This window comes from Pelodiscus sinensis, chromosome 3 (assembly GCF_049634645.1).
Source record: "Pelodiscus sinensis isolate JC-2024 chromosome 3, ASM4963464v1, whole genome shotgun sequence".
Classification (NCBI taxonomy): domain Eukaryota; kingdom Metazoa; phylum Chordata; order Testudines; family Trionychidae; genus Pelodiscus; species Pelodiscus sinensis.
The window spans coordinates 3771016-3798387 of record NC_134713.1 but is presented as its reverse complement, the minus strand read 5'-3'; the positions used below and the strand labels follow the sequence as shown (position 1 = coordinate 3798387).

Genomic DNA, 27372 nt, shown 5'->3' with positions numbered 1-27372 from the left:
ATGATCATAATGTGCAACTCTTCCTGAAGAGGATCCCACATGCTCGAGCATCTCGCTCGGAATTTCCAGTTACCATAGTAACAGAATGCATGTGGTTAAATATCACACCATTGAATTGTTCTGTTGTTCGCTGTCAAGGAAACTGGCACTTTTCTCTGATTTGGGGGGCATGAGGTGAAATGGAAGCAAATGGGGAGAGGAAAATGAAAGTTCTGATTCCACTTTCTGATTGTTTGGTTTTTACCTCAGTGTAACTCCATAAATTCAGTGGAATTACACCTGGTGTGCACCTGTGCAGAAGAGGAGAACCAGATTCCGATTCTCGAGCTCTTAGGTTGGGATGCAAATTTCTTTATTGGGAGAGATTATTTCATTTCACTGCTTCCTGAGCTAAATAACAGCAAAGAACAGAGAGCCAAGATTGGTGGCCATAAACAGACTTTATGGGACTTCAGGAAACTTGGCCATACCCATGAAAAGTGGACATCCGGCTAACTCAAATCATGCCAGACCCTGGATGTTTCCAGACCAGAGAGTTCTGAACAAGAGAGGTTCAACCTGCACCTAATTTGGAGCCTTGTTCACTCTTAGCCCATGTTATCCACACTCTTAGCGCTGGTATCCCATCCTCCCTCTTCACCTTTTTCCTACTGTTTGTTTTCAGCCTTTTCACATGGCTTCAAATTAGATTGTAATTTCTTTAAGGCTGGGACTATGTCTCCATATGTGATTGTCCAACACGGAGCATAGCAGGGCTCTGCTGTGATCTGAGCTGTGGCCCTTAGAAGTTGTTCCAGTAGGTATAAGGGCTCAGATTCTCCAGATGATGTACATCTGCCTGCAGTAGTTCCACTGAAGATACCCAAGATGAGGGTCCAAAAATATTGAGCACCATGAATTCACTGTGAAGTAACGCCAGGCTGAATTTTGGCCATGCAACTTCCTACAGGTGCGAGATGGAAACCGGGGCAAAATTCTTCACTAGTGGAACTCGGCCCAATGGTGCGACATTAGGAGATGCTTTGGCTGTATAATCTACATTTAGCCTCCAGTTCATCAAGGGGAAGATGGTCCGCTGTGGATATCTTTACGGCCACACTTCTCAATCGTTGAGCACTTATCCTTGCAATGAGTTTCCACTTCCCACAGAGATTACATGGAAGGTGTTGAAAGGGAAGAGAAACACCTTCCAAGGTTTGAAAGAATGAATCCACTCCTGTCATGGGCAAAGGAAGAATCGTTGCAGGGAAGACAACGCTGGGAATTTTCCCAGAGCGACAACATGATCCAGGAAGGAGGAAAAGCCATCACGCCCATGATTCGAAATGGACCTGAATCAGAGCACAGGAAGCAAACCACTCTCAGGCCTAGCTAGAACCAAGATCAGGATCCAGCAGTGAATTTCCAAACTGTTCCATCTCTGTCAGGGGCTGAACCAACTATGAGACTTTGGGAAATTTCCAGTGTGGTTGCCAACCCTACATTTCAGGTCTAGGGGTCTGTCCCCTGGGCCTGCTGAAAAAAATCCTTTTTTCCCTCCACACAGGTATAGCCTCCCATTGTGATGTCACTCCCTGTGATTAGATTGTGTGATGTCACATGCAGATGATGAGGAATATTGTAGTCACGTCAAGGCAGAAGGAATTGTTGCCTTTGGCTAGAATATCGTGCGGGGAGGTTGCCCCTAGGTATCTGCCACGGCCTCACCTCCTTGAATATGAACAAGGAGCATCGAGTTAGAATGGGATCAGAATGCTTCTCCTTACCCTTTGGCTTCTAACGGCCTTTATGAGAAACACACATGCAGGTAGGTGGATTATAATCCTTGTGCACTTTCTTCTGTGGGAGCCAGATTCTCCCTTCACTTGCACCATTACCGTTCCACGTGTTTTGCACCAGGCCAAGTGAGCGAAGAATTCGGCACTGCCTTGTAGGTTGTCCGTCCATGAGCATCATTCTCCATCCTCAACAAGAAAAGGCATTTCAGCCACTTATGAGCCATCTGCGATGTCCATGTTTGCAGCCCTCATATGTGCAATAACGCAGCAATTTTAATAGGCACAAGGAGGCAGCGAAAAAAAGACCAGCGGGTCTAAAGGTCTGATTTTTTTTATACTGTTTGAATATAACTGACTTTCAGGGTCTCTTTCATTGCAACTGCACTTGCTTTCATGGCCAAAGATATCTGTCAATTCCAAACACCATCAGGTTCAATTTATCGTCAGTCTTGGCTTTGCATGGACAGCGCTAGCAGGATCCACCTGTCATAGCTCCTTCCCCACTCTGGCATGATAAATGCAGAAGTGGGGGCCAGCAAGTGTACCCCAAAGCCTTATCTACCAGGCTTTGGTATAAAACTTCCCCCAAAATCTTAAAAACCTAGATCTTGGGAATAAAACTTCCGCTGCCACCACCCAAATATTGGTAAAGAAATCAGAGGAAAAGATCATTTGGGAAATCTCCCCCCTATTATAAAAATCAGGACACACAAGTAACCAATGCCAGGTTAATAAAAAGAAAAGAGAAAACTTTTATTACAACAATATTCCTGTTGCAAGCATAAGGATCAGATGGAAAGGTAACCAAATATACTCATGGAGGAGTTACACCATGGGCTAGAACTTAGTTAAAAAGAAAAGCCAAACATCTCTTAAGCAGTGCCAGATCTCAGATCCCATACCCAACCCTTACAACAATAAAGCCTAACGAAACTACCTAAACTTTACCCTACTTACAGAAAGTGAAGAATGGTGTTTTGGAGAGAGAGAGACATGCTTGTCCCTCTCTGTAGCTGCAGAGGACTCACCCAAAGAGACAAAAGGAGAAAGGAAAAAACCCAAATTCCTTTGTCCCAGTTTGAAAGTCCCACCTACATTCCTACTGGTCACTCCACCTGGTTAGGTGTAGTTAACCCCTTAATCCCCAGGCTGCTGGCTAACCCTCAGAATCATGCCACCACCCACTTGGAGAGATCAGGTTTTTAAAAAAACTCTGTGTTGTTTTATCTACAGCTGTGGGTTACTTTAACCAGTTCCACCCCCTCTCTCCCCAGGTGAGTGGCCACATCTCGTTTAACATGTGAAAGTTCAGCCCCAAGGATGATTGTAATAGAGAAGTTATCGGCAGATCCAAAGGGCACAACTAAGACCACACTGTGCTCTTGTATCACTTTTATTAGCCACCCCATACATCAATACGCTCACAGAAATTGGGTAAAAGAGAGAGGAACCCAGTGCAGAATGCTTAATATGCTTAATATGGTCATTACTTACACCATGCCGGGCAAAAAAACCCGAAGCGTTGGTCTTATCTTCATCCTCACCTTCATTGTCTCTCATAAATCCCTCCCAAGGCATGGAGGGTGGGACACGACTTTTATAAGGGACACCCTCTGGGGTTCATGTTTGATCATTTTTAACTCCCTTTGCTTATTTGAACTTCCACATGCCACTACTCTTTGGGTGTCCCATTCTTCATAGTCTAACGTGATAGGTTGCCTTGTTCTCATTCACAGTATCACCTTATCAGCACGATGACAGGCCTTAAATAACCCGTATGTCTCCAACATTTCACCCCAGGTACCAACGGTCTGCTTGTGGGGTCTGCTGGTCTCTCGTAGACATGGCTATGCACGCTCAGGAGTTATTTTCAAAACAGCAGCATGTCATTAACGTAGGCGCAAGCTCAGCAGCTTATTATTAACTTATTTACATAAGAACATAAGAACGGCCGTACTGGGTCAGACCAAAGGTCCATCTAGCCCAGTATCCTGTCTGCCGACAGTGACCAACACCAGGTGCCCCAGAGAGGGTGGACCGAAGACAATGATCAAGCGATTTGTCTCCTGCCATCCCTCTCTAGCCTCTGACAGACAGAGGCCAAGGACACCATTTTATCCCCTAGCTAATAGCCTTTTATGGACCTAAACTCCATGAAATTATCTAGGTTTTCTTTAAACTCTATTATAGTCCTAGCCTTCACAGCCTCCTCTGGCAAGGAGTTCCACAGGTTGACTACACTCTGTGTGAAGAAGAACTTTCTTTTATTAGTATTAAACCTGCTACCCATTAATTTCATTTGGTGTCCTCTAGTTTTTCTATTTAGGGAACTAATAAATAACTTTTCTTTATCCACCCTCTCCACACCACTCATGATTTTATAGACCTCTATCATATCCCCCCTCAGTCTCCTCTTTTCTAAACTGAAAATTCCCAGTTGCTTTAACCTCTCCTCATGTGGGACCTGTTCCAAATCCCTAATCATTTTAGTTGCTCTTTTCTGAACCCTTTCCAAGGCCAAAATATCTTATTTATGCTTGTAGAATAGTGGTAGAAATGTAGCCGTGTTAGTCTGGTGCAGCTGTTAGTCTTTAAAGTGCTACACATTCCTGTTTTTTATTTATGCTCATTTCTCTTTATAAACTAGCTAACTATTATATTCTTGTCAAGGCCTGGCTTGATAAAGCCCTTGCTGGAATGATTGAGTTGGGGTTGGTCCTGCTCTGAGCTTTGGGTTGCCCTAGATGACTTCCTGAGGTCTCTTCCAATCCTAATCTTCTATGATTCTAATTTATCTGAAGATCTAATTTGACTATGCTAAATACGTTACAAGCCTGAGGTCTGTAGGACCTCTGCCACCTCTATGTCCTAACTATACCTTATATCTTTTTATTCTTGGCTATATAGTGTTTTTGTTTTGTTAACACCGCAGAGGGCCAGACGTGAACAAAGGAGCCCATTGCGCTAGGCGCTGTACAAACAGAGGCCAAAAAGACAATCCCTGTCCCAAAGAGGTTACAAGCTCATTAGTTATATTTGCTGCTTGCTTCTTACACTCAGGCCACGTCTTCACGTTGTGGAAGATCGCCACTGCCGGGATCAATCTTCCGGAGTTTGATTTAGCAAGTCTAGTTAAGACTCACTAAATCAAATTCAAAGGGTCCCCCCACTAGTGTCTAGTACTCCTGCTCTTGCCATATTCTACATAGATGGAATTGCATACCTTAAGTCGAGCTACTGGATCTAGGATAGACCTGGCCTCGTAGATTTCACACGCATCTTCACACGCAACAGCTATATCACACGCAACAGCTATACTAACTGGAACAGTGTTTTAATACAGCTAAATGATAGGTTACGCATGGAGGAATGGAAGCTGTTGGTCACATGCCCAGGATGGAAGAATGTATTTTGGAAGCCAATGACTCAGAAGAGAATTTAGGGATCGTGGTATATAATCAGCCACACATGAGCTACTAAGATGATGCAGTGAGGAAGAGACCAAATGCAAATCCTGTGACGGCTATGCAGAGGAGTAGCAAGCTGCAATAGGGGTGTGTTATGACCTTTTCAGCATTAATCAGACCACTATGGAATATTGTGTCAGTTTCTGATGTCTATACTTTAAATAATGATGTTGACAAATTGAAAAGAGTTTAGGAAAAAAACCTGCTAGAATGACTCAAGTTCTGGAAATCCTGCCTTACAGTGAGAGACTAAATCGACTGAGTCTATGTTGTTTATGAAAGATTAGAGTGAGGAGATTTGATCCAGGTTTGTAAGTGCCTACACGAGGGGGAAAATCTGCTAGGTAGCAAACAAAGGCCTTGTTTACACTGGCACGCTTTGTCACCAAAAGCTGCCTTTTTTCAAAAACTGTTTCCGCCAGTATCACACAATGCCTGCGCTGGTGGCTGTGCTCAGTGTTTTGTGATCTCTGCTGCCCTGCAGGCCTGTGCCCCTCACCTTTCAAAGTCCCCAAAAGTATCTGAAAGTTGAGTGAGCTGCTACGTTTGGGGAACAAACAACAATCCATTGGAATGCTCCTGTTCTGCCCCGCTAGGGACCCCTGCTGCAAAGGGAGAGTTGGAGAGACAGCTGCACTGCTTTGTCATTCCTCCCCATGGAGAGCTCCCACAGCTTCAAGGGAATCCCTCGTAGAAGCGCAGGGATCAGCGCCGCCTTCCCACAACACTGCCTTGTGGGATGTTCACCTACAGTGCTTTGCTCTTTCGACAGGGGAGCTAGTAATGTGGCCGTGAAATGTTGACAAGGAGAGGCAGATAAAACAGTCTGACCGGTTTACACTTTTGCATATCGACGGCACGTTCATCACCAAACCTTCCCGGTGTAGACACAGCCAAAGGAGTGTGGTTCAAGGGAGGGAAGTTGAAGCTAGGCGAAATCAGACTGGAAATACGGTGCTCATGGAAAAACTTGGAGAAGGAGGTAGTGGAGTGTCCATCACTTGACTCTTTAAACCAAGACTGTCTGTATTTCTAGGAGATATGCTCTACCTCAGCCCTGTGCAGGCTTGATACAGAATTCAGTTGGTGAGATTATCTGGCCAGTGTTTTGCAGATAACATGGGCCCTTCGTGCATCTGATGAAGTGGGTCTTTGCCCACGAAAGCTCATGCTCCAATACATCTGTTACTCTATAAGGTGCCACAGGACTCCTTGTCGCTTCTGCAGATCCAGACTAACACGGCTACCCCTCCTATACATGGTCCCGTCATTAGCCTTTAAATCTATTCGTCTGTGAATCCCAAGTTGTACTCTTCATTCTGCTCACATGGCGTCTAAGACTCCAAGAATTTCAGGTCAAACCACCTGCAAACTTTGCAGGCATTCAGAATGAAAACTTGGGTTTGACATTTGCAAATATCCTGTCTCTTTGTAAAGGCTGAACCAAACGCCAAGATCCAAACCCTCATGCCTACCACTTGTAACTTTGGGGGGGGGTTGAAACCGATCCAAAGGTTGTTTCTTGTGCCCCTCTCTACACACCCAAAGTGAACCTGTCCCTCGGAGGTAGGTGTGTTATTGCAGAAAATACATCATGGGCTTCGTTTTCGTCTTACGCAACGTAAGCCAGGAAAAACTCCACTGAGGCCGAGAGAGAGAGACAGCAGTGTAGGCATGGGGTGAATGTCGACTGGGGCCCTGTGTGGGGTCAGATCTGGTTTGCAGAGTGGTTCAAAGTGGCCTGTGTCCAGACATGGGCCCACACCTGCCGTCTGCTATGGTTTGTATTTAGAATGTGGCCTCAGGCCCGCTTACCAACCGTCCCCGAAAGAGTCTGAGACCGCGAAGGGCGCGAACGCCGTGTCGGGAGAGTTCCCCTGGCAAGTGAGCATCCAGACCAAGGAGAAGCATTTTTGCGGAGGGTCAATTATAAGCAACTGGTGGATTTTGTCTGCGGCACATTGTTTCACGAAAGAACTGTGAGTACTGGGGCTCATGGGGGGGGGGGGAATCCTACACATACACACGCACACACAGCTCCATCACACACACACACACGCACACACAGCTCTATCACACACACATGCGCGCACACACACACACACACACACGCACACACAGCTCCATCACACACACATGCACACACACGCGCACACACACACACACACGCACAGCTCCATCACACACACATGCACACACACACACACACACACACAGCTCCATCACACACACACACACAGGTCCATCACACACACACACACACAGAGCTCCATAACACACACACATGCACACACACAGGCACAGCTCCATCACACACACACACACACACAGCTCCATTACACACACACATGCACACACACAGGCACAGCTCCATCACACACACACTGCTCCATAACACACACACATGCACACACACAGGCACAGCTCCATCTCTCTCTCTCTCTCTCTCACACACACACACACACACACACACACACACACACAGAGCTCCATGACGCACACACATTCAGCTCTATCATACACACACACACACAGCTCCATCATATACACACACAGACACAGCTCCATGACATACATGCACACATAGAGCTCCATGACATATACACACACACACATAGCTCCATGATACACACACACAGCTCCATGACATATGCACGCACACATGCACACACACACACACACAGCTCCATGACATAGGGAGGACAAAGCTCAGAGCTCCAGTGCACAATCTGACCACACTGACCTCATCTTCACTAACCACAAAGCTTTTGCTACAGGGTGTCCCGTCCGTACCCCTTGGATGCTCTCAGGGGACCACTCTTGTGAGGCCAGATCCCCCCCTGCCCTGCCATCTGGCAAACTCATGACCTGCCCCTCCCCCTCCCCCTCCATCCAGAGCACAGGAGGTCGCCATGAGAGCGCCAGCAGCAGGCGCCGTTTTGGGGTCGGGGGCGCACCATGCACAGGAAGCGAAGGGGGAAGACGAGTCATCCCTGGGTCTAGGAGGAGGTGACGTTTCCCAGCCTCACCTGGGAGGTCACGGATGCAGAGTCTGCCTTAGCACGCTGCCTCTGGTCCCTTGGGAGGAGGACAAAACAGGGTGCCCGGATGCTCCCCCAACAGGGAGAAGGAAAAGATCCCCAGGGGGGGATTCGGGGAAACCCAAGTGGTCTTGCCTTGATGTGGCCCCGTGCACACCCCTCTTTTCCTTGTCCCCCTCTTGCTTATAGGAGCAGCTAGCGCACGTTCGCTCCGCCCACCTCAGAGCCCATCACCACTCCTGTCAGGGTAACAACGTTCCTCGATACCCTTGGTGCTTGTAAAGTCCCTTCCATCCAAAGCACTGTCCAAGCCAACTATCCTTCTCCATTTCCAGGTCAGGCAAGTGATGTTCAGGAACTTGCCTGAGGTCACAAAGGGAAATCAGTGGCGGAGCTGCATGTAGAATGTCTCAGTAGGGATTTAATGAAACCATTGAATTGGTTAACAGGTTACATGTGACGTTTAACTAGTTAACCAATTAAGAGGGTATATTGCAGCCCAAATGGGCTGGAACGCTCCCTCTTTCCCCCCACGTTCGGAGCAACCCCTCCCTGCGACGCACCCAGGCCTGCTGTGGACATGGGCTGCTCTGGACGTCCAAAGCAGCCCCTGTTCATGGCAGGCCCCGTGGGGCTGGAGCAGACACAGCGAGCAAGGAGCTGCTCCAGCCCCCACCAATTAACCAGAAGCAGTAAACATCACCCGATCACCTTTCACCGCCCCATCTTCATTCTTAGCTCTGCTGTCTTCCTGCAGGCTGCCCTGCAGTGCGGGGCAAACACTTGGTTACGGTGCCTTCTCAGTGTCTTTGCACTTTGGTGAGACCTCAACCGTGGCTCTGCTCTTGCCCCAACCAAAAACCCAACCGATGGCTCCTTTCGTGTGCCCAGAGTACAAATAACAGCACACACGTGTGGCGTGTGCTAGGCGCTGTACAACGTAAGAGCCAGTCCCTACTTTGAATCACTTTCCACCAGATGGACCTGACAAAGGGTGAGAAACAGAGGCACAAATAGGCCATATAGCAGATCAGGAGAATGGTACAGGGGTTAGTTGCTAGCCTGGGTCTTTGGGAGACAGAGGTTTAGTTCCCTTTTCTGCCGCAACTTCCCTGGGAGCCCGAGTGAGTCATTAAATACCTGGTCCTGCTTTACTGAGCACAACCTGGCCCCTTTGTCTCTCGGTGCCCTGTTTGCCCATCTGTGCGATGTGGATGACAGCCCATCCCGACCTCCCAGGGGTGCTGTGAGGATAAATCCATTACAGACTGGGAGGCGCGCTGATACCACGGTGACGGGCGCCAGCTGCTACACAACAAGTGACAGAGCCTGACGTGTTTTGAGCAAAACTAAGTCCATGTTCGACCTCGGGTTCCTTACCCGCTTTGTCCGCAAGCACTCCCAAAGGAATTAGCCTGGCTCCTCCTGGAATAAGGAGAATCCAGCCTTTTGTGAAAACTGGTGCCCAGCGCTGCCAGAGCTAGTGATGAAGATGGGCTCCAAGGGCCTCTGTGTCTAGCCCCACCCTGCCATGTGCCAAGTGAGCACTCCCCTTCCCCACCTTCGCCGAAGGCCTTTGCCGTTCTTGCTCACGCTCTGTCTCCGTTTCTGTTCCTAAGCCCGCCAGACCTGTATGTGGCGCTGGGAGCAGCCGACTTGGAAAGCCACCAGGTGGAGAAGAAAAAGCTGGACCGGCTGATTCTGCATGAGCGCTTCGATAGCGCCAACATGGACAACGACGTCGCCTTGATCCTGCTCGACTCGCCCATAGAGTTCAGTGAACAGAAAATGCCCATCTGCTTGCCCCTCGTACGGGACCTTCACACCTGGGAGGGCTGCTGGGTCGCTGGCTGGGGAGCCTCAGTTGCAGGTACTGGTGATGTCTGTGTGTGTCTACATGAGTGTGTGCAAGTGTCTGTGTGGAAGTGCATGTGCGTGCCCGTTCAAGTGATTGCATGAGTGTATGTGCACGTGTGTGTGAGTGTGTGCAAGAATGTGTGTGCGAGTGCATGTGTCTAGTTCAAGTGAGTGCATGAGTGTGTGCGAGAGTGTATGTGCAAGTGTGTGTGCAAGTATGTGTGTTCAAGTGCATGTGTGTGTGTACATGTGTGTGTACATGTGTGAGTGTGTGTGTGCATGCTTGTGCACGTGCATGTGTATGAGCATGTGTGAGCACGTGAGCAGGTGTGCACGAGCACACGTGTGTGTGTGTACGTGAGTGTGTGTGGTATGTGTATGTGAGTGTGTGTATGTGCCCATGCGCATGAGTGTGTGTTCACAAGTGTGTGAGTGTGTGTGTACGAGTGTGAGTGTGTGCGTGTGTGCATGAGTGTTTGCGCATATGTGCATGTGTGTGTGCCCATGGGAGCACATGCAAGCCTGTGTGTGCATGTGCACAGGCGTGTGTGTGTGTGTGTGTGTCTGTGTGTGTAGGGGGTGCTATTTGCCATTGAAATCTGCATTCACTTAGTTTAAAATCCCCCCCGCCGGAGCTAGCAAAGCGGAGCGGGGGGGGGGGGGGAAGGAGAAAGCTGCTCGGCCCCCGGCCTGCCCCTTATAAAGAGAGCCCCTCCCCCAGTTTCTGACACCGAGGTTCTTTCACCCCTCATGTGGGTCACTGTCCCACGGAGTGGCCCTTAGACCACGTACAGCAGGAGCTAAGAACAAGGCAGCGCTACAGCCGGGGCTGAGCCCCAGCTGGCTTTATAGCTCAGGCTGCACAGGCTACACTAAGCTCCGGAGGGCCCAGGTTCGAATCTGCCCGGTTACGTTGCCGCCTATAGATCCCCCTGGCGGGAGGATGCTGGAACTACAGAGAGTCCCTGGGCAGCCAGGAGCTATCCTGGCGCCAAGAGCAGCCCAGAACCCGGAGGACAGAAGCCGAGCATCACACCCTTCCCCCGGTGGCAGGGGCTGTCGTGGAAGCCACGCTGTAGATCTGAGCGTCTGCAGACGCCAGGCACTTGCCGCCGCTGTGACGGGCGTGAGGTTCGCTCCCATAAGGGATGCAGATTCCTTGGTGCCCAGAGACTCATGGGACGTGAGGTGCATCTTCTCTGTTCAGAGACTAGGGGAGCTGGATCTGAAGCATCCAGCAGCAGGGGCTGTGCATGGGGCTGGTCCACCTCCCTCACTCCGCCTCAGGCCCCCAGCTCTGGGGCTGGAGGTGAGCATGTTCAGAGCCAAGGAGCACTGGGAACCACTTTGAATCTAACAGCCTCAGTCTAGTGGCGACTCCCTGCCCTCCTCCCCCAGCAAAATTCTCCCCCCAGACCAGGTTTGATTTAGCGAGCATCATACAGAATCCTCTGCAGAGGCATAAGCCACCTTCCAGGTCAAATTCAAGCCGCCACGCCACCGGATTCATGTGTTGGGCAAGCTGCGGGGGGAAAGGGGCCAGTTGGGGGCCAGCTCTAACGTGAAGCAGGTACTCATGAGATTTCCCAGCATGCCTTTGGGAAGGGCTAGTTAGGAGGGGCACGTGACTTCTGCCCCGAGTGAGTCCCATCGCTGCTCGTGCCTCTGACCGACTTCTCCAAAGGGCCTTCCATCCCTTTGCGGCTGGTGGGTTCTGAGGGGGAGCGGGGGTGAAAGGAACACACGTCTCTCGTGGCCGCGAACATTTCAAGCCTTTCCAAGGGGCTGTGGGAATTTGGCTCAGGTGAACACTTGCGGGTTTCCTTTTGAAGAGAGCAAACTGCCTGTTTCCAACACGGATTTCAAGTCCGTGTTAGCAAGAGAAAAAGTCGAGGAGTCCTTCGAGGTCTCGGAGAAGCCCCGAAGGCACCGGAGGACAAGCCGGGCTGTTGTCTAGACCGGGGCAGTCTCTTCTTCAGAGAACGTGCTTGTCATTCAGTTTCCTGTGTAGTGATTCTCGAGCCCCCGGGGGAGTCCAACGATAGATTACAGACGTTGAGCTGGCTGTTAGGGACCAGTAAAGTGCAATTCAGCGCAGAACATCACAAAGAAGAGAGGAGGCTGCTGCTCCTTCAAATGCAAGTTGAAAAGATGCTTGCAGGCAACAGACTTTGCCGGGCCCTGGGCAAGGTGGAGGGAGGCTTGGCTCTGCCCCCCGGAAAGGGTAGAACCTCAGGCGGAGGGGTGGGGCTGTGGGCTAGCCTCCTCCACCTAGCCCTGAGAGTGCATGGCACGGGGCTCCGGCAGCGATTTAAAGAGGAGGGCGCTCTGATTGCTGCTCCCTTTTGCACCCCCCCTTCAATGTCTTTATAAAAGAAGATGGATTTTTGTTCTTTCCTTCATCCCTGTTTAACTCCAGTGCAACACAACCTGATGTCTCTTAGGCCACGTCTATACTTACCGTACCGGAGATTGATCTTTTGGCATTCAATTTAGCAGGTCTAGTAAAGACCCGCTAAATCGAATGCTGAGAGTGGCCCCACTTGGCCCCAGTCGGCACCAGTATTCCTCGTGTCTAGCTCTCAGTCCTTGCTCTCAGTGTTCTGTGCTGTTATTCAGCTCTAATTTATCCTTAAGTGTCCTCTAACAGCCCAGTCAGCAGTGGAAGTCTTGGCAATGCTGCTAGACGGTATTGTTCCCCCTTGGTCCGGAAAATTCTCTCGTTCGGAACCAGTCAGGTCCCAAGGGTGCTGGACTAGAGAGGTTCAACCTGTACTCCCGAGTGCTGTCTGAGCACAGTGGGTATTGAGAGTTATGAACAGAGGCTGGAACTGTAATGAAAGGGTATGCAAACAAGGTGTGTCAGAGGCATTGTTAAATGGGTCCATCCCCCAGAGGAACGTGTATTTACCTCAGTTTACCTACAGACATTAAAGAGGATAATCAAGCTATAGAGGGGAGACACTTTGGCTAAGTCTACATGGGCATTTTACAGCGCTGTCACTTTCTGGCTCAGGGGTGTGAAAAACACTCACCCCTTCCCCTTATGCAGCAAATTACAGCCCTGTAAAGTACCAGTATGAACGAGCTACTCCCCTGAGAGAGGTGGTTTACATGGAGTGCTCTGCCGTGGCCACACCTTCCGTGGAAACCGCTGTTGTGGTTGTTGCTTTAAATGTTTAAACGTAGACAAAGCCTTTACCTGAGCGATACAGTGTCTAGAGTGAGTTCTTTTCAGCAAACTAATGACACACTGGTGAGGAATACCACAGTGAAATGTACCTCTTCATGCTACGTGCAGAATGACAAATCCCGACCAAAACTATGTTTGAAAGCGCGTGGCTGAACATAGGAAGGAACAGTTCCCTTCCAGACAGCAGGGGGCAACTAGTTACCTGTCTCTCTGTGCCCCCTAATGCTTGGTCACTGAACTTTAGTGGGCAGGGTATGGAGGACCAGAGGCCATCTTAGGCCTCCGTCACTTGGCAGACACGAGGGACCCACGCCCTTGCAAGCTGAGGAAGATGTGTCCTTCAAACAAGTGGGGAAGGGCTGAAGTCTCTGGAACTGAACCCAGGTGAGAAGCCTGGTGAGGCAAAGATCTTCCACCCCAGAAGACAAGGGAACCCAGCACCGTGTACTCTTGTGGAAGGTCCTGACTGAGGGAAAGTCAGCCATGACAGGGAAGAAGGAAGATTGGTGGAAGACACCATCTTGGCCAACACCTGTCTCATGCTAGATGAAGTCTTGGCCTTCTGGAAGCTTGTCTCCATGAGTATTTGCTTGTAACCCTTTCTAACTTTTTTCCTTTTATTTAGCTTCACTTAATGCATTATCAATAGATATCTCCTATTGTAAACCAGCCCAGAGCGGTGTTTACGGGAAAGGGTGTATTTGCCCCAATTAATACTCTGTGATGCGCTTTTATGTCCTTAAAGGAACAAATGCGCCGTATTATTTCCCTGGCCTGTCCAGGAGAGGGATGGACATTCCAAAACACTTGCTTTTGAGCAAATTCAGGACTGGGAGAGTGTTGGGATCACCTTGCATGTTGTCTCGAAGATCGCGAGGAGTGCTGGTAGCATAGGATCTGCAGTGAGAGTCTACACAATCCTGCTAAAAGAGTGCCAATGCCCGAGATGATGCGGCATCCAGGATTTCCAGGTTTATGGATCTTGGATAGCCGATAGAATACCCCTGGTAGGGGTGGAATCATAAAACACTAGAACTGGAAGGGGCCTCAAGAGGTCATCAAGTCCAGTCCCTTGCCCTCATGGCAGGACCAAATATTGTCTAGATCAGGAGTTCCCAACCTGAGGTATGCGTACCCCCAGGGGGTATGAGAAGCTTTTCAAGGGGGCATGGGGAATATTTGGTAAATAACTAGATTATCCTAATTGAAATATTCCAAAAGTAGTCGTGTTAGTGAAAAAAGTTGTGGATTCTGGAGTCTAGAATTCATTTCCTTACATATTGAATAGGGGGTACGGGAAGGTTTACTAAAAGCCAAGGGGGTACGGGGACCGAAAAGGGTCGGGAACCCCTGGTCTAGATCATCCCTGACAGGTGTCTGTCCAACCTGCTCTTAAATATCTCCAGGGATGGAGATTCCACAACCTCCCTAGGCAATTTATTCCAGTGTGTCTGTGTAGATTTGTTCCCATGCTTTTGCAGGTTGTTTCTTGAGCTGATGGTGTTGTTTCTTTTGGTATTCCTCAGTGGTCTCAGAGGCTAGTGGCCTGTAGAATGTGGGATTGGAGTGTTACCTAGCAGCCTCCCATTCGTAACCTGACCGATTCATGATAGCTATGGCACCTTCTTTGTCGCTCTCTTTGATTATAATCTCAGAGTTGTTTCTGAGGCTGTGGGTGGCATTGCGGTCTGCACGGCTGAAGTGATGGGGCATGTGATGTGGTTTGTTCACAATTTCAGCCTGTGCATGACTGGCAACACTCTGGCTGTGTCTAGACTGGCAAGTTTTTCCACAAAATCATCTGATTTTGCGGAAAAACTTGCCAGCTGTCTACACGGGCCGCTTAAATTTCTGGAAAAGCACTGACGATCTCATGTAAAATCATCAGTGCTTTTCCAGAAATCCTATGCTGCTCCCGTTCGGGCAAAAGTCTTTTTCCGAAAGACTTTTGTCAAAAGGGCCAGTGTAGACAGCACAGTAGTGTTTTCCTCAAAAAAACCCCGATTGCGAAAATGGCGATCGGGGCTTTTTTGCGGAAAACCGCGTCTAGATTGGCCACGGACACTTTTCCGCAAAAAGTGCTTTTGCGGAAAAGCATCCTGCCAATCTAGACGTGCTTTTCCGAAAATGCTTTTAACGGAAAACTTTTCCATTAAAAGCATTTTCAGAAAATCATGCCAGTGTAGACGTCGCCTCTATGTAGAAGTCTAGTCTGTCGCTTCCATCATCAGGATGAGTCCATGCAGAATTCTTCTTCTTGTCATGTTGGTAAGAGGGTTCCAGTGGCGTGTTGGAAAATGTCCTTGAGTTGGAGATGGTGAAAGCAGGCTTCCAAGTCACCTCAGAAATGTATCGTGTGGGGATAGTGGGGCAAAAAGAAAATCCCCAAGATAGGACTGACTTTTGCCAGGCTACGTGTGTGGTTGGATAGATGAAAAGGATTGTTGGGTGAGTTAAGGGTACTGCTGCTGTGATCCCCTCCGGCATGTAGGAATTTAGATAGTTTCCTGTGGTTTCTCCTCTGTCGAGAAGCAAAGTGAGCATGGTAAATGCCTTGGTTAGTTTTTGTAAAGTCCAGCCATGTGGAACTTCATGTGGGAGGTTGGATTTTTTATGAGCATCTTCAGTTTCGAGAGCTCATACTTGATCTTCTCATGTTTTCTATATATGACACTGATCAGGAGGTTCCTCAGTTTCTTTGGGTATGTCTACGCTACGGGACAAAGTCAAAGTACGATACGCAACATCAGCTGAAGTTGAAGTAGCTTAACTCGGCTTTTGGCGCTGTCCACACCACAGTGTGTCGAAGGGAGAACACTCTCCCTTCAACGTCTCTTACTCCTCATGGAAGCAGGACGGCCAGCATTGACCGGAGCACCCCCCTCTGTCCAAATTAGCTGTCTTCACTAGATCGGCTATTTCGAACCTTGGAAGATCGACAGCGGCAGCTTCGATCTTCCTCTGTAGTGTAGATGTAGCCTTTGAGAGTGTGTGGCACAATCTCTCACCATAGTCTGTGTAGTATTTCGATTGCAATGGATTTTTCACCTTCAGTCCATTGGGTATGATGTCCGTCTGTTTGCACGTGAAGAGGAAGTCGATGTCTGTCTGTATCTGGGTGAATTTTGTCATGAAGTAGGTGGATTTCCTCTTCATATAGCTAAATTCTGTCTGAGGAGTAGCTGTGTTAGTCTTGATCTGGAAAAAGGAGGAGTCCTGTGGCACCTTAAAGACACCCAAAAGCTTATGCCCAAATAAATCTATTCATCTCTAAGATGCCTCTCCTCATTGTTTTTGCAGATACAATCTGACCCGGCGACCCTTCTGTGACTTCTCACCTTGCTTGCTTTAACTCACGATGGTGGAAACCAGGGTGGAGCAACAGAGAGGTTGCCGGAGTCAGAGTGCGACCTGTGTACTGATAGACTGGCAGGGAGCAACCCAGGCTGGAAGCTACAGCAGCAAAGAATTATGAAGGTCACAGGGCCGGTGGTGACACAACCCCTGACTGGTCTGGAGTGCACCCCCGCACATGAAACACACACAGCGAGGACTTCACTGTCCAGGACTGTCATGCTCAGCAGTGAGTTTCTTGGATAGTGACCGTGCCTGTCTCTCCACAAGAGGTCAAAAAGGCTTGTGGTTCTCAGGCTAGTCAGTAATTCTGCAGCTGCGTAGCCTACTGGACCAAATTCACTCTTGTTCTAAGGAGATGGAGATTTGCTAGCTGTTCATTGCCCTCCTGTGTGCCATTCTGCTCCCGATGTTGCTTTTATATATTTAATTGGCACTTCTAGCCCTGGCTTTATCCTCAGAGCCAGGCTAGATGGATAACCCTCACATATCTGATGAGGTTCAACGAGGACCAGAGTCCTGCGTTGGGACAGAAGAACCCCACACACTGCTACCGGCTGTGAACTGACTGGCTAAGAAGCAGTTCTGCAGAAAAAGACCCGGGGATTACAAGTGGTTGAGAAGCTGGATATGAGTCAACACTGTGCCCTTGTGGCCAAGAAGGCCAATGGCAGATTGGGGTGCATTAGGAGGAGCATGGCCAGCAGATCTAGGGAAGTGATTATTCATTCCCCTTTATTCAGCTCCGGTGAGGCCACATTTGGTGTATCGTGTCCAGTTCTGGGCCCCCTGTTACACAAAGGATTTGGATGCATTGGAGAGAGTCCAGCGGAGGGCAACACATGACTTACGAGGAGAAGCTGAGGGATTTGGGCTTCTTTACAGAAGAGAAGAGTGAGGGGGAGATTTGATAGCAGCCTTCAGCTACCTGCAGGGAGGTTCCAAAGAGGATGGAGAGAGGCTGGTCTCAGTGGTGGCAGGTGGCAGAACGAGGAGCAATGGTCTCAAGTTGCAGAGGGGGAGGTCTAGGTTGCATAGTAGGACAAACCATTTCCCTAGGAGGGTGGCGAAGCCCTGGGATGGGTTCCCTAGGGAGGGGTGGAATCTCCATCCCTAGAGGTGTTTGAGTCCTGGTTTGACAAAGCCCTGGCTGGGCTGATTGAGTTGGGGTTGGTCCTGCCTTGGGCAGGGGGCTGAACTCAGTGACTCCTGAGGTCTCTGCCCGCCCTGGGATTCTATATGCTGCAGCCTATTAATGGGCATAGAAGGGGCTGTTCATCTTGATGCACCACCTCCAGGGACTTACCACCTCCAGTGATTGCCAATTCTCCTCCTCCATGGGGCTGTGGTTTGAGACCCACGATCTAGCCTAAGCCTGGAGGTATTAATCTCATTGTTTTAGAACGTGCCTAAGCCGCGCTCTTCTCTTTCTCTGGCTAGGGGACAAGATGAAATTAACCAACCTGCTAAAGAAAATGGAGATGAAGCTGATCGGCAAGAAGCAGTGCTCTGCGTGGGTCCCCCAGCTCACAGAGAACATGCTGTGCGCCGGCTACGCGGACGGAGGGAAGGAGGCCTGCCAGGTACAGCAAACAGGCGCCCGCTCACCCTCGCGGCTGACGTCAGCAGAAAGCAAGCCGCAGGGAGGCTGATTTGCGATGGTAATGACCATCGATCCCTTCCGCACCCCCTGGGGCTGCTCATGTTTCTCTGCATGTGTCCAGGGCATGAAACGCCAGCAAGAGCAGCCCAGGAACGAGCAGGCTCTCCTGCTGCCTAGTGCAAAGCAGATTGAACAGGGTAGCTGGAGCGCTGGGTTCCCGGGGGTAGCAGCTGGGGGCAGGGCTGCGGAAGCCGCCCGCTCAGGTGCACGGAGGGGCACAGCACCTTGCGTTGCTCTTAAGCAAAATCCCCCATCTGTCACCCCAGCACAGCGCGCGACGCTGTTTTCGCTCTCTCGGCTGGAAAGGTTGACTTGACTCAGAGTCTTCGAGAAGGGATTATTCCCCTTTATTCGGCACTGGTGAGGCCACATCTGGAGTATTGCATCCAATTCTGCCCCTCCGCCCTCTACAGAAAGCATGCGGATGCATAGGAGAAAGTCCAGTGGAGGGCAATGAAAATGATTCGGGGGCTGGAGCACATGACCTACGAGGAGAGGCAGGGGGATTTGGGCTTGGTTAGTCTGCAGAAGAGAAGAGTGAGGGGGGGATTTGAGAGCAGCCTTTAATGACCTGAAGGGAGGGTCCAAAGAGGATGGAGAGAGGCTGTTCTCAGTAGGGATAATAAGGACTAGTCAAGAGGATAATCGACTAGTCGCTTCCCCTCTCCCCTTTTGCTGCTTCTATTAGATAGAGGCAGCGGGGCAGGGGGGGAAGAGAGGGGCATTTCAAAGGGGCAGCACCGCACAGCTGATCCCAGGATCTGTGTGGCACTGCCCCATTGAAACGCGGCACAAAGCCTGGGGTCAGTCCCCAGCTGACCCCGAGCTCCATGCGTCACTGCCCCTTTGAAACACCATGGTGGCATTTCAAAGGGACAACGCCGCCCTATCGATTAATCAAATAGTCAGTGGCAAAAGGCTTCGACTATTCAATTAGTGAATTGTTCGATAATTAACTTCCTTCGTTCTCAGTGGTGGCAGATGGCAGAACAATGAGCAGTGGTCTCAAGTTGCAGTGGGGGAGGTCTAGGTTGGATATTAGGAAAAACTATTTCACTAGGCAGGTAGGGAAGCCCTGGGCTGGGTTCCCTAGGGCAGGGGTGGAATCTCCATCCCTAGAGGTGTTTAAGTCCCGGCTGGACAAAGCCCTGGCTGGGATGATTGAGTTGGGCTGGTCCTGCTTTGAGCAGGGGGCTGGACTCGGTGACTCCTGAGGTCTCTGCCCGCCCTGGGATTCTATGATTCTAAGGGACCTGGAGACACGAAAGTAGCTAAAAATCGATGGTTTCAGATAGTCCCTTCCCAGATGTGCATAGTCCATGTGGAGGACTAACATGGGTGACCCTGGGGTCTGGGAGACGGACCCTCTTGCAACGTGGCTGGGTCACATCAAAAGCAGGTGCAGGCTCCACAGTTGCTACTGTCTGCTGTCTGGTTGGTAACTGTTGTGGCAAGGAGCATGGTGGTCTCAGGCCCAGTCCATGCTACCAAGTCTTAGGTGGGACAGCAATGCAGTATTTCTATCTGCCTGGAGAGCCCCTAGTGTAGACACGGCATACCCTAGCAGAAGGAATGTACCTCCCAGCATATCCACACAACCTGCCTGAAAGGACTCTTCTGACAGCATAGCTTCCTCCGCCCTGCGAGATTTGCTCGTGTAGCTACGTCAGCCAAAGGATGGTGGGTTTTTCTTGTTGGTTTCCACCCTCTTAGCAGGCCTCAACTAGGCTGAGGAGAGCAGGCTACGGCCCAGCTCTCCTAGACAGGACTCGATAGTCTGTTATTGTGATACAGATAGTCAGCCTATGGGGCCGAAGGGGAGAATTGACTTCTGCTCCAGTGATAACAAAGGGAGGATTCCTCTCCCTTTGCCTGGTCAATGTGGAGATGATATAATCTCAGAATGGTGTAACCCCCAAAGGAGGTGGGGAAGTTAGTGAGGTTTGCCCGGTGGGATTAGAGCAGAAGAAATGGGAAGAAATTGAGGCCAGGTCTACACTGGTGTTGAAAATTGATGCAAGAAACACAACTCCAGCAATGTGCATTGCGTAGCTGGAGTCAACATACCTAGCATCGATTTTCTGGGGCTGCCCCACAGTGGGAGGTCAATGGGAGAAATGCACCTGTCGACTTCCCTTATTCCTCGTGGCTGTGTCTACACTGGCATGAATTTCCGGAAATGCTTAAAACGGAATACTATTCCGTTTTCAGTTTTTCCGGAAAAGGAGCGTCTACATTGGCAGGCTGCTTTTCCGGAAAAGCCCTTTTTCTGGAAAAGCATCTGTGGCCAATGTAGACGCGCTTGTCCGGAAAAGAGCCCCGATCGCCATTTTCGCGATCGGGGCTTTTTTCCGGAAAAGACTACTGGGCTGTCTACACTGGCCCTTTTCCGGAACAGTGTTCCGGAATAAGGACTTATGCCCGAGCGGGAGCAGAATAGTTTTTCCGGAATAGCGGCTGATTTTGTACAGTAGAGCGTCGTTGCTTTTCCAGAAATTCAAGGGCCAGTGTAGACAGCTCGCAGCTTATTCCGGAAAAGCGGCTGATTTTCCGGAATAAGTGGCCCAGTGTACCACAGCCCATGACTGTGAGGAGTACCATGGTTGATGGGGGGGGACTGCCCTCAGCATTTGATTACGTGGGTCTTTACTAGACCTGCTCAATCAAACCTTGGAAGATTGATCGCTGGTGCATTGATCCACAGTAAGTGGAGACGTGGCCTCAGTCAAGGAGAGTTCAGGCAGGAAATCAGCAACCTTTCCTAACAGAGAGGTCAGTTCAGCTCTGAGCGCACAAAGCTTTGACACCACGAAAACATCAGCACAACGGGCAGCAATTAGACAGCTTTGCCCCACCCCCTTTGCTGGCTATAATATTCCAGGGAGATTCAGGAGTGTATATCCCAACGGTTTTTACCTTAAAATAGCCAAACAATTCAGTTAACCAAACCTATTGTACACACGCTTCTTAACGCTTCTTCAGACATATCTACAGAAAGGCTTTGAATGGATTCTAATAGAACCTGTAATTAACTGGCTCTAATTAGCCCTAAACACTGGCATTCACAGGTGATGGAGGTATACATACACTTCAGCCGTGGCTGGACACATTTCTTGTGTGGTTCAGACGGGCGCCTTTTCTTCCATGACCCCTGAATCACATATTAGGGTTAATTCCTTGCTTTCTTAAGCACCCTTTGCTAGACTCTGAAGCAAAGGGATTGACAACAATTGAAGTCTAAGGGTTTTAACTCTGAAAATGCCTGTTACCCCTCACAGGCCTTGGGAGACAGGCTGATCCTCATCTACAGTCAACCCCTCAACCTGAAACAAATCCTTTCCGGCAGCCACATGTCACCCCTCAGATACAGTCCCCCAGGAACCTACCCCTGCAACAAACCCTGTTGCCAACTCTGTCCTCATATCAAGTGACACCATCACAGGAGCTAACCCCGTAAGCCATGACATCAGGGGCTCAGACAACAGCCCATCCACTAATGTGATCTCAGCCACCAAGTGCCTGCAATGCCCCTCTGCCATGGATATTGGCCAAACTGGACAGTCTCTGTGACAAAGGATAAATGGACACAAATCAGACATCAGAAATGGTAACACAACCTGTAGGGGAATGTTTTAACCTGCCCGATCACTCAGTTGAGGATTTAAAAGTAGCCGTTCTTCTACAAAGGAATTTCACTAACCAATTACACAGAGGCTATGTCTAGATTGTATCCCTTTTTCGTAAAAGGGATGCAAATTAGACGTATCACAATTGCTAATGAAGTGGGGATTTAAATCTCCCCCGCTTCATTAGCATAAAAATGGCTGCCGCTTTTTTTCGGCACGGAGCTTTGCCGGAAAAAAGCTCCAGTCTAGACGCAGATCTTTTGGAAAAGGCTTTATTTTGCGATTGCGATACGTCTAATTTGCATCCCTTTTACGAAAAAGGGATACAATCTAGACATAGCCAGAGAGTCTGCAGAACTGGAATACATCCACAAGTTTGACACTGTTCCCTGGGCTTGAACAAAGACATTCAGGGTGTGTCTACATTGCACCTGTAGCTCGAAATAAGCTATGCAATATGAGCTATGCAAATTACGTAGTTTATTTCAAGTGTATTTCAAAATAGAGCGCTATTCCGAAACGTCCCTTAATCCTGGTGGAACGAGGTTTGCAGGGATGTCAGAATAGCGAGCCAGTTATTTCAAAAACTATTTCAAAATAACGGGCTTGTGTAAAAGACGCAGAACAGCTATTTCGGGATACCAGAAGTATCCTGAAATAGCACCGCTGTCTAGACACACCGTAACTGGTTGGCGCATTATAAAGCCAATTTCTCCTGCCTTTAACATCTATTTCCACTTGAAAAGCTATGAATGGGACACAGCTAGCCCACTTAATTAGCCTTATTAACATGGGCCGTTCTTCTGTTCTTATGAGCCTTGCTTGCTGTACAGCAGTAGGGGTGTGTCTAGACTACATGCCTCCGTCGACGGAGGCATGTAGATTAGCCAGATCGGCAGAGGGAAATGAAGCCGCGATTAAAATAATCGCGGCTTCATTTAAATTTAAATGACTGCCCCACTCTGCCGATCAGCTGTTTGTCAGCAGATCGGGGCAGTCTGGACGCGACGCGCCGACAAAGAAGCCTTTCTTGATCGGCACAGGTATGCCTCGTGAAACCAGGTTTACCTGTGCCGATCAAGAAAGGCTTCTTTGTCGTCGCATCCAGACTGCCCCGATCTGCCGACAAACAGCTGATCGGCAGAGCAGGGCAGCCATTTAAATTTAAATGAAGCCGCGATTATTTTAATCGCGGCTTCATTTCCCTCTGCCGATCTGGCTAATCTACATGCCTCCGTCGACGGAGGCATGTAGTTTAGACGTACCCTAGGACGCATACCATGCCCCCTCGTTGCCACAGCATAAAGCACATGGGGCCTGATCCTGCCTTTGCTGAAGGCACTAGAGAAATGCCCTTTGATTTCAAAGCGTTCGGGCCTTAGAAGAGGTTTGTTCAAATGGGACACGGTGCCTAAGCTTTGTCTACACTGAAAAGTGCAAAGCGCGGCCGTGGCATGAGCTCTGGGGAAGAGATCTCCCGGTGCTCCGTGTAAACCACCGCCAGGAGGGGAGTAGCTCCGAGTGCTGGGAGCGCAGCTCTGCCAAGTGCCAACATGGACTTAGCCTGAGCCTAGTCCGAGGGTATGAGTCAGAGGTCATTGCAAGGAAAGCATCGATATGATCGCTGAACTATATGGTCCCAAGACAAGAAGGGCAAGAAGCAATGAGCTGAAACTGCAGAAAGGGAGGTTTAGGTTGGACATTAGGAAAAACTTCCTACCTGTCAGGGTGGTGAAACACTGGAATAAATTGCCTAGGGAGGTTGTGGAGTCTCCATCCCTGGAAATATTTAAGAGCAGGTTGGACAGACACCTGTCAGGGATGGTCTGGATGGTGCTTGGTCCTGCCGTGAGGGCAGGGGGCTGGACTTGATGACCTCTTCCGTTTCTAGTGTTCTCGTGTCCCTTCCGAATCGAGTGTTCTATGATTCTGTGGTTAAAATGGGGACAAGGCCCCCCTTCGTATTCTGTTTCTGTAGTGCCCAGCTCAGCTGGTACCCTGAATCCTAGGGTTGGAAGAGACCTCAGGAGGTCATCAAGTCCAGCCCCCAACCCTGGTCCACAACTGAGACTCCAAAGCGCTACTGCCATGTGCATGTTAGTAAATAACACCCATGATGAGTTTTTGCAATACTTACTCCACATTTACCATTTTTTTTGACGTCTTCCCCCCAAAAAAGCCACCAGGAAAAAAAGGTTAACACCCTGTGGGCCTGCCTCCACCATCCATTGAAGCCACGAGGAGGTCGGCTATAGATTTTGCTGGGAGCAGCAAGCCGTTTCCTTGCTCATTAGTGAATCCAAGGGAGCAGTTCTGGGGAGCTGCAGGTATGGGGGAGGCGGCGTGGACCATCATCAAGGTTGCTTTTCAAAGGGGGATGAAAGAGAGAGACAGCATTGCCTGGGAATGCCGGCTGTGCCTTTAGATTGGATTCTGTACGTGCCACATAAATTATTGGTGGCCAAGAAAATAAAATGCTGGGCCTGGTGAGAGAGAGACCTCTGTGAGATTTATAGCCCTGCCTTTAAAGCACTTAGACTGAAACCACCTGGTATGAAATTTACAAGAGAGAGACTGTAACTTACCGAGTGCTTTTTGATCATTGCCCTACGTTGGTTCTCGCTGTCTTAGATAGGCGTGCCAGGGCTAGATGTGTACTCACAGATCAGACAGGAAACTCAACAAATCATGCTCTTTCATGCCACACCAGCAAACGCAAGTGCCTGGCGGTAATCCGTGGTGGAGGTTTGTTCACGTCATCTGGTCTCCTTTGTCAACGGGAGCTTGTTCTTGAAGCCCTTAGCCATGTTACAGAAAGATTTTTCTGGATTGATTGTTCATAGTTTGCTGCTGAGCTGTTGAAATGTCATTTCATCTCCTTCCACCCAACCCCAATCACAACTGGCAACTAGCTAGCCCCCTCTCTAGTAGTCTTGGTAGAGAAGGGCCAAGCATTGAATGGTCTCTCCAACACCCTGTCTTGCTTCTCTCTCTCTCTCTTCTCCTCCCCTCCTTTCTCAGGGATTGTCTTCTAAGAGTAAGGCACATCGACAGGGTGGTGTGGGGATAGCTTCTGTTGCTGCTGCTCATGATCCTCAACCAAGCATCAGACTCTCACACTGAGAAAGCATCTGCCCTGCTGAATTGTTCCACATAGATCTCACAGAGATGGGCCTCTCTGTGAAATGTTCACGCTTTGGTATTTGATTTTCCTCATTCAGGCCCATTTCTGGCTTAACGCTGAGATCCAGCTGCTATAAAAGATGCCCATTGTGATGTCTTTTTAACCCCTAGGGAGACCGCGGGGGACCTTTGGTTTGCACTTATGGGAACATCAAGAGGTGGTTTGCAGTTGGCATAGTCAGCTGGGGAGAAGGCTGCAGGAAAAAAGAGCATCCTGGAATATATACTTTCATTTTCAACTACTTGGCGTGGATACAAGCAGAGACAGCCCGGGAAGGGAAACCTTTCATTCCCGAAGGGCTGGATAACATCACGATTTCCAGACGGCTGCATTCAGGTGCTAGCAAGAGACCTCTGCCTCCTGGATCTTTGCTCCTCTTTTTTTCTCTGTTTCTATTTTTCTAGTGATGATTTCCAAATCATAATAAAAATTCAGTTTCATTATCCAACTCTCCTCTCCTTTACAGTAAGCTACATAATAATTCCTATTTCTTATAGAGTTGTTTCATCAGTCAGTCTCAAAGCACTCCATGGTCTTTAATGGATTTATCCTCCCAACACCCCTCGATGGGAAACTGAGGAGTCAGGAAACTGAGTCTGGGAAGGAGCTAGAATTACTAGTTAGCAAAATGCTATCGTATGAGACCATCCAGTTTAGCTCCAAGGGTATATCTAGACTGCATCCCTCTGTCAGCAGAGGGATGCAGATAAGGCAGGTCAACATTGCAAATGAGGCAGGGATTTAAATATCCCGTGCCTAATTTGCATAAAAATGGCTGCCACATTTTGCCGACTCGGCACTTTGTCGTCAAAAAGCGGCAGTCTAGAGGGGGATCTGTCGAGAAAGAAAGCCTTTTTCGACAGATCCTGTAAACCTCCTTGCAGGAGGCATAAGGGATCTGTCGAAAAAAGGCTTTCTTTCTCGACAGATCCCCCTCTAGACTGCCGCTTTTTGCCGACAAAATGCGGAGCCGGCAAAACACGGCAGCCATTTTATGCAAATTAGGTGCAGGATATTTAAATCCCTGCCTCATTTGCAATGTTGACCTGCCTTATCTGCATCCCTCTGCTGACAGAGGGATGCAGTCTAGACATACTCCAAGTTACTGATCTGAGCTTATGCCAATGCGATGGGTAATAGCTTAGCGATACAGTAGAGAGAGCAGAGACAAAGAGACTAGATCAATCAACACAGACATCTGGAAAACAAAAATCCTGACCACTTCAAAAGTCAGCACGTCTCAAAGAGTTGCATCAGAGCAAGCAGTTACTTCCTTGCCTAAGTACAGGACCGGGAAATACAGTAGTATCTTAGATATTGTTGCTAATAAATAGTTTTTCAGTTGTAGCCACTGAAGATGCTTGGGAATTTCAAATCTGGCCTTATAACTAACCAGTCAGAATCTCACTTTCATTGCTTTTGAATGTTTGATTTAGTTAGTAGAAGGTGGAATAAAAAACATAAGCTAACCCAGAGTACTTTCTGCAATTTGCTCATTAATCAACATATAAAGAAAGTATCCATTATAGTAATTAGAACAAGTGCTAATATTCAAGCAGTGTCCTTCTAAACAGGAGATATTTATTTATTTATTTATTTTTACTAACTGCTGGCTCAAAGAAAGCTCAGACAACACAGCTTGAATTCCAGCTTTGTCTCCTTTGTTTACCGGTGATCACACCCTAGCTGGAACTCTGTGCAACAGAGAGACATCTAGTGGCTGACTTATCAAGTGCAAGTAAATAAATCACATGAAGGCAACAATGAATAGCATTTTATTTATATTAAGGGATCTCTCATGAGCAAATCTGCATTCTGTCAGTTCCCAGTGAAAAACAGAATTGAAGGTGCTCAGCATATGGCAGGAAGTATTCAAAACCTTCACCTATTCTGTCCATTCGCTCTCAAAGAGGCATGTTGCAAAATGATTTCTGGTCCTATTAATTTTGAAACCTTTCTTAGATTCTCTGGAGCTATCTGGAAAGAGAATGCTTAGTCATGCAGCATACAGCAATGGCTATTTACCATCCAACTCCTTGGAAAACACGATAAAAGCCAAGGACTTTCAGCAATGATAAAATTCTGCAGTAGGATTGTGGTAAGCAAATTGGTTTTAATTACCTGGGTGCTTTCTAGCTAGCTAGCAGAGCAGCCTTGTAAATGAAAATTAATTCATCCACCTTAAGCTAATGCAAACCCCTCTTAGCAT

At 48.8% G+C, this 27372-nt stretch overlaps 1 protein-coding gene across 1 annotated transcript; it reads left to right on the top strand.

Annotated features, from left to right (window-relative positions):
- The first annotated feature begins 343 nt into the window (after positions 1-343).
- On the top strand, positions 344-25606 carry PRSS55 (serine protease 55). Its single transcript, XM_006124519.4, has 5 exons — positions 344-1807; positions 7038-7224; positions 9906-10156; positions 18131-18273; positions 25274-25606. The coding sequence occupies exons 1-5, from the start codon at positions 1753-1755 to the stop codon at positions 25565-25567; spliced, it is 930 nt and encodes a 309-aa protein (XP_006124581.2). The 5' UTR covers positions 344-1752; the 3' UTR covers positions 25568-25606.
- Positions 25607-27372: the final 1766 nt, after the last annotated feature.

Excerpts from the sequence above, each read along its gene's own strand:
- PRSS55 (XM_006124519.4), top strand. The coding sequence starts at position 1,753 with ATGCTTCTCCTTACCCTTTGGCTTCTAACGGCCTTTATGAGAAACACA. Across the intron at positions 1,808-7,037 it reads TATGAGAAACACACATGCAG|AATGTGGCCTCAGGCCCGCT; the intron begins GTAGGTGGATTA and ends GTTTGTATTTAG. Across the intron at positions 7,225-9,905 it reads CATTGTTTCACGAAAGAACT|CCCGCCAGACCTGTATGTGG; the intron begins GTGAGTACTGGG and ends TCTGTTCCTAAG.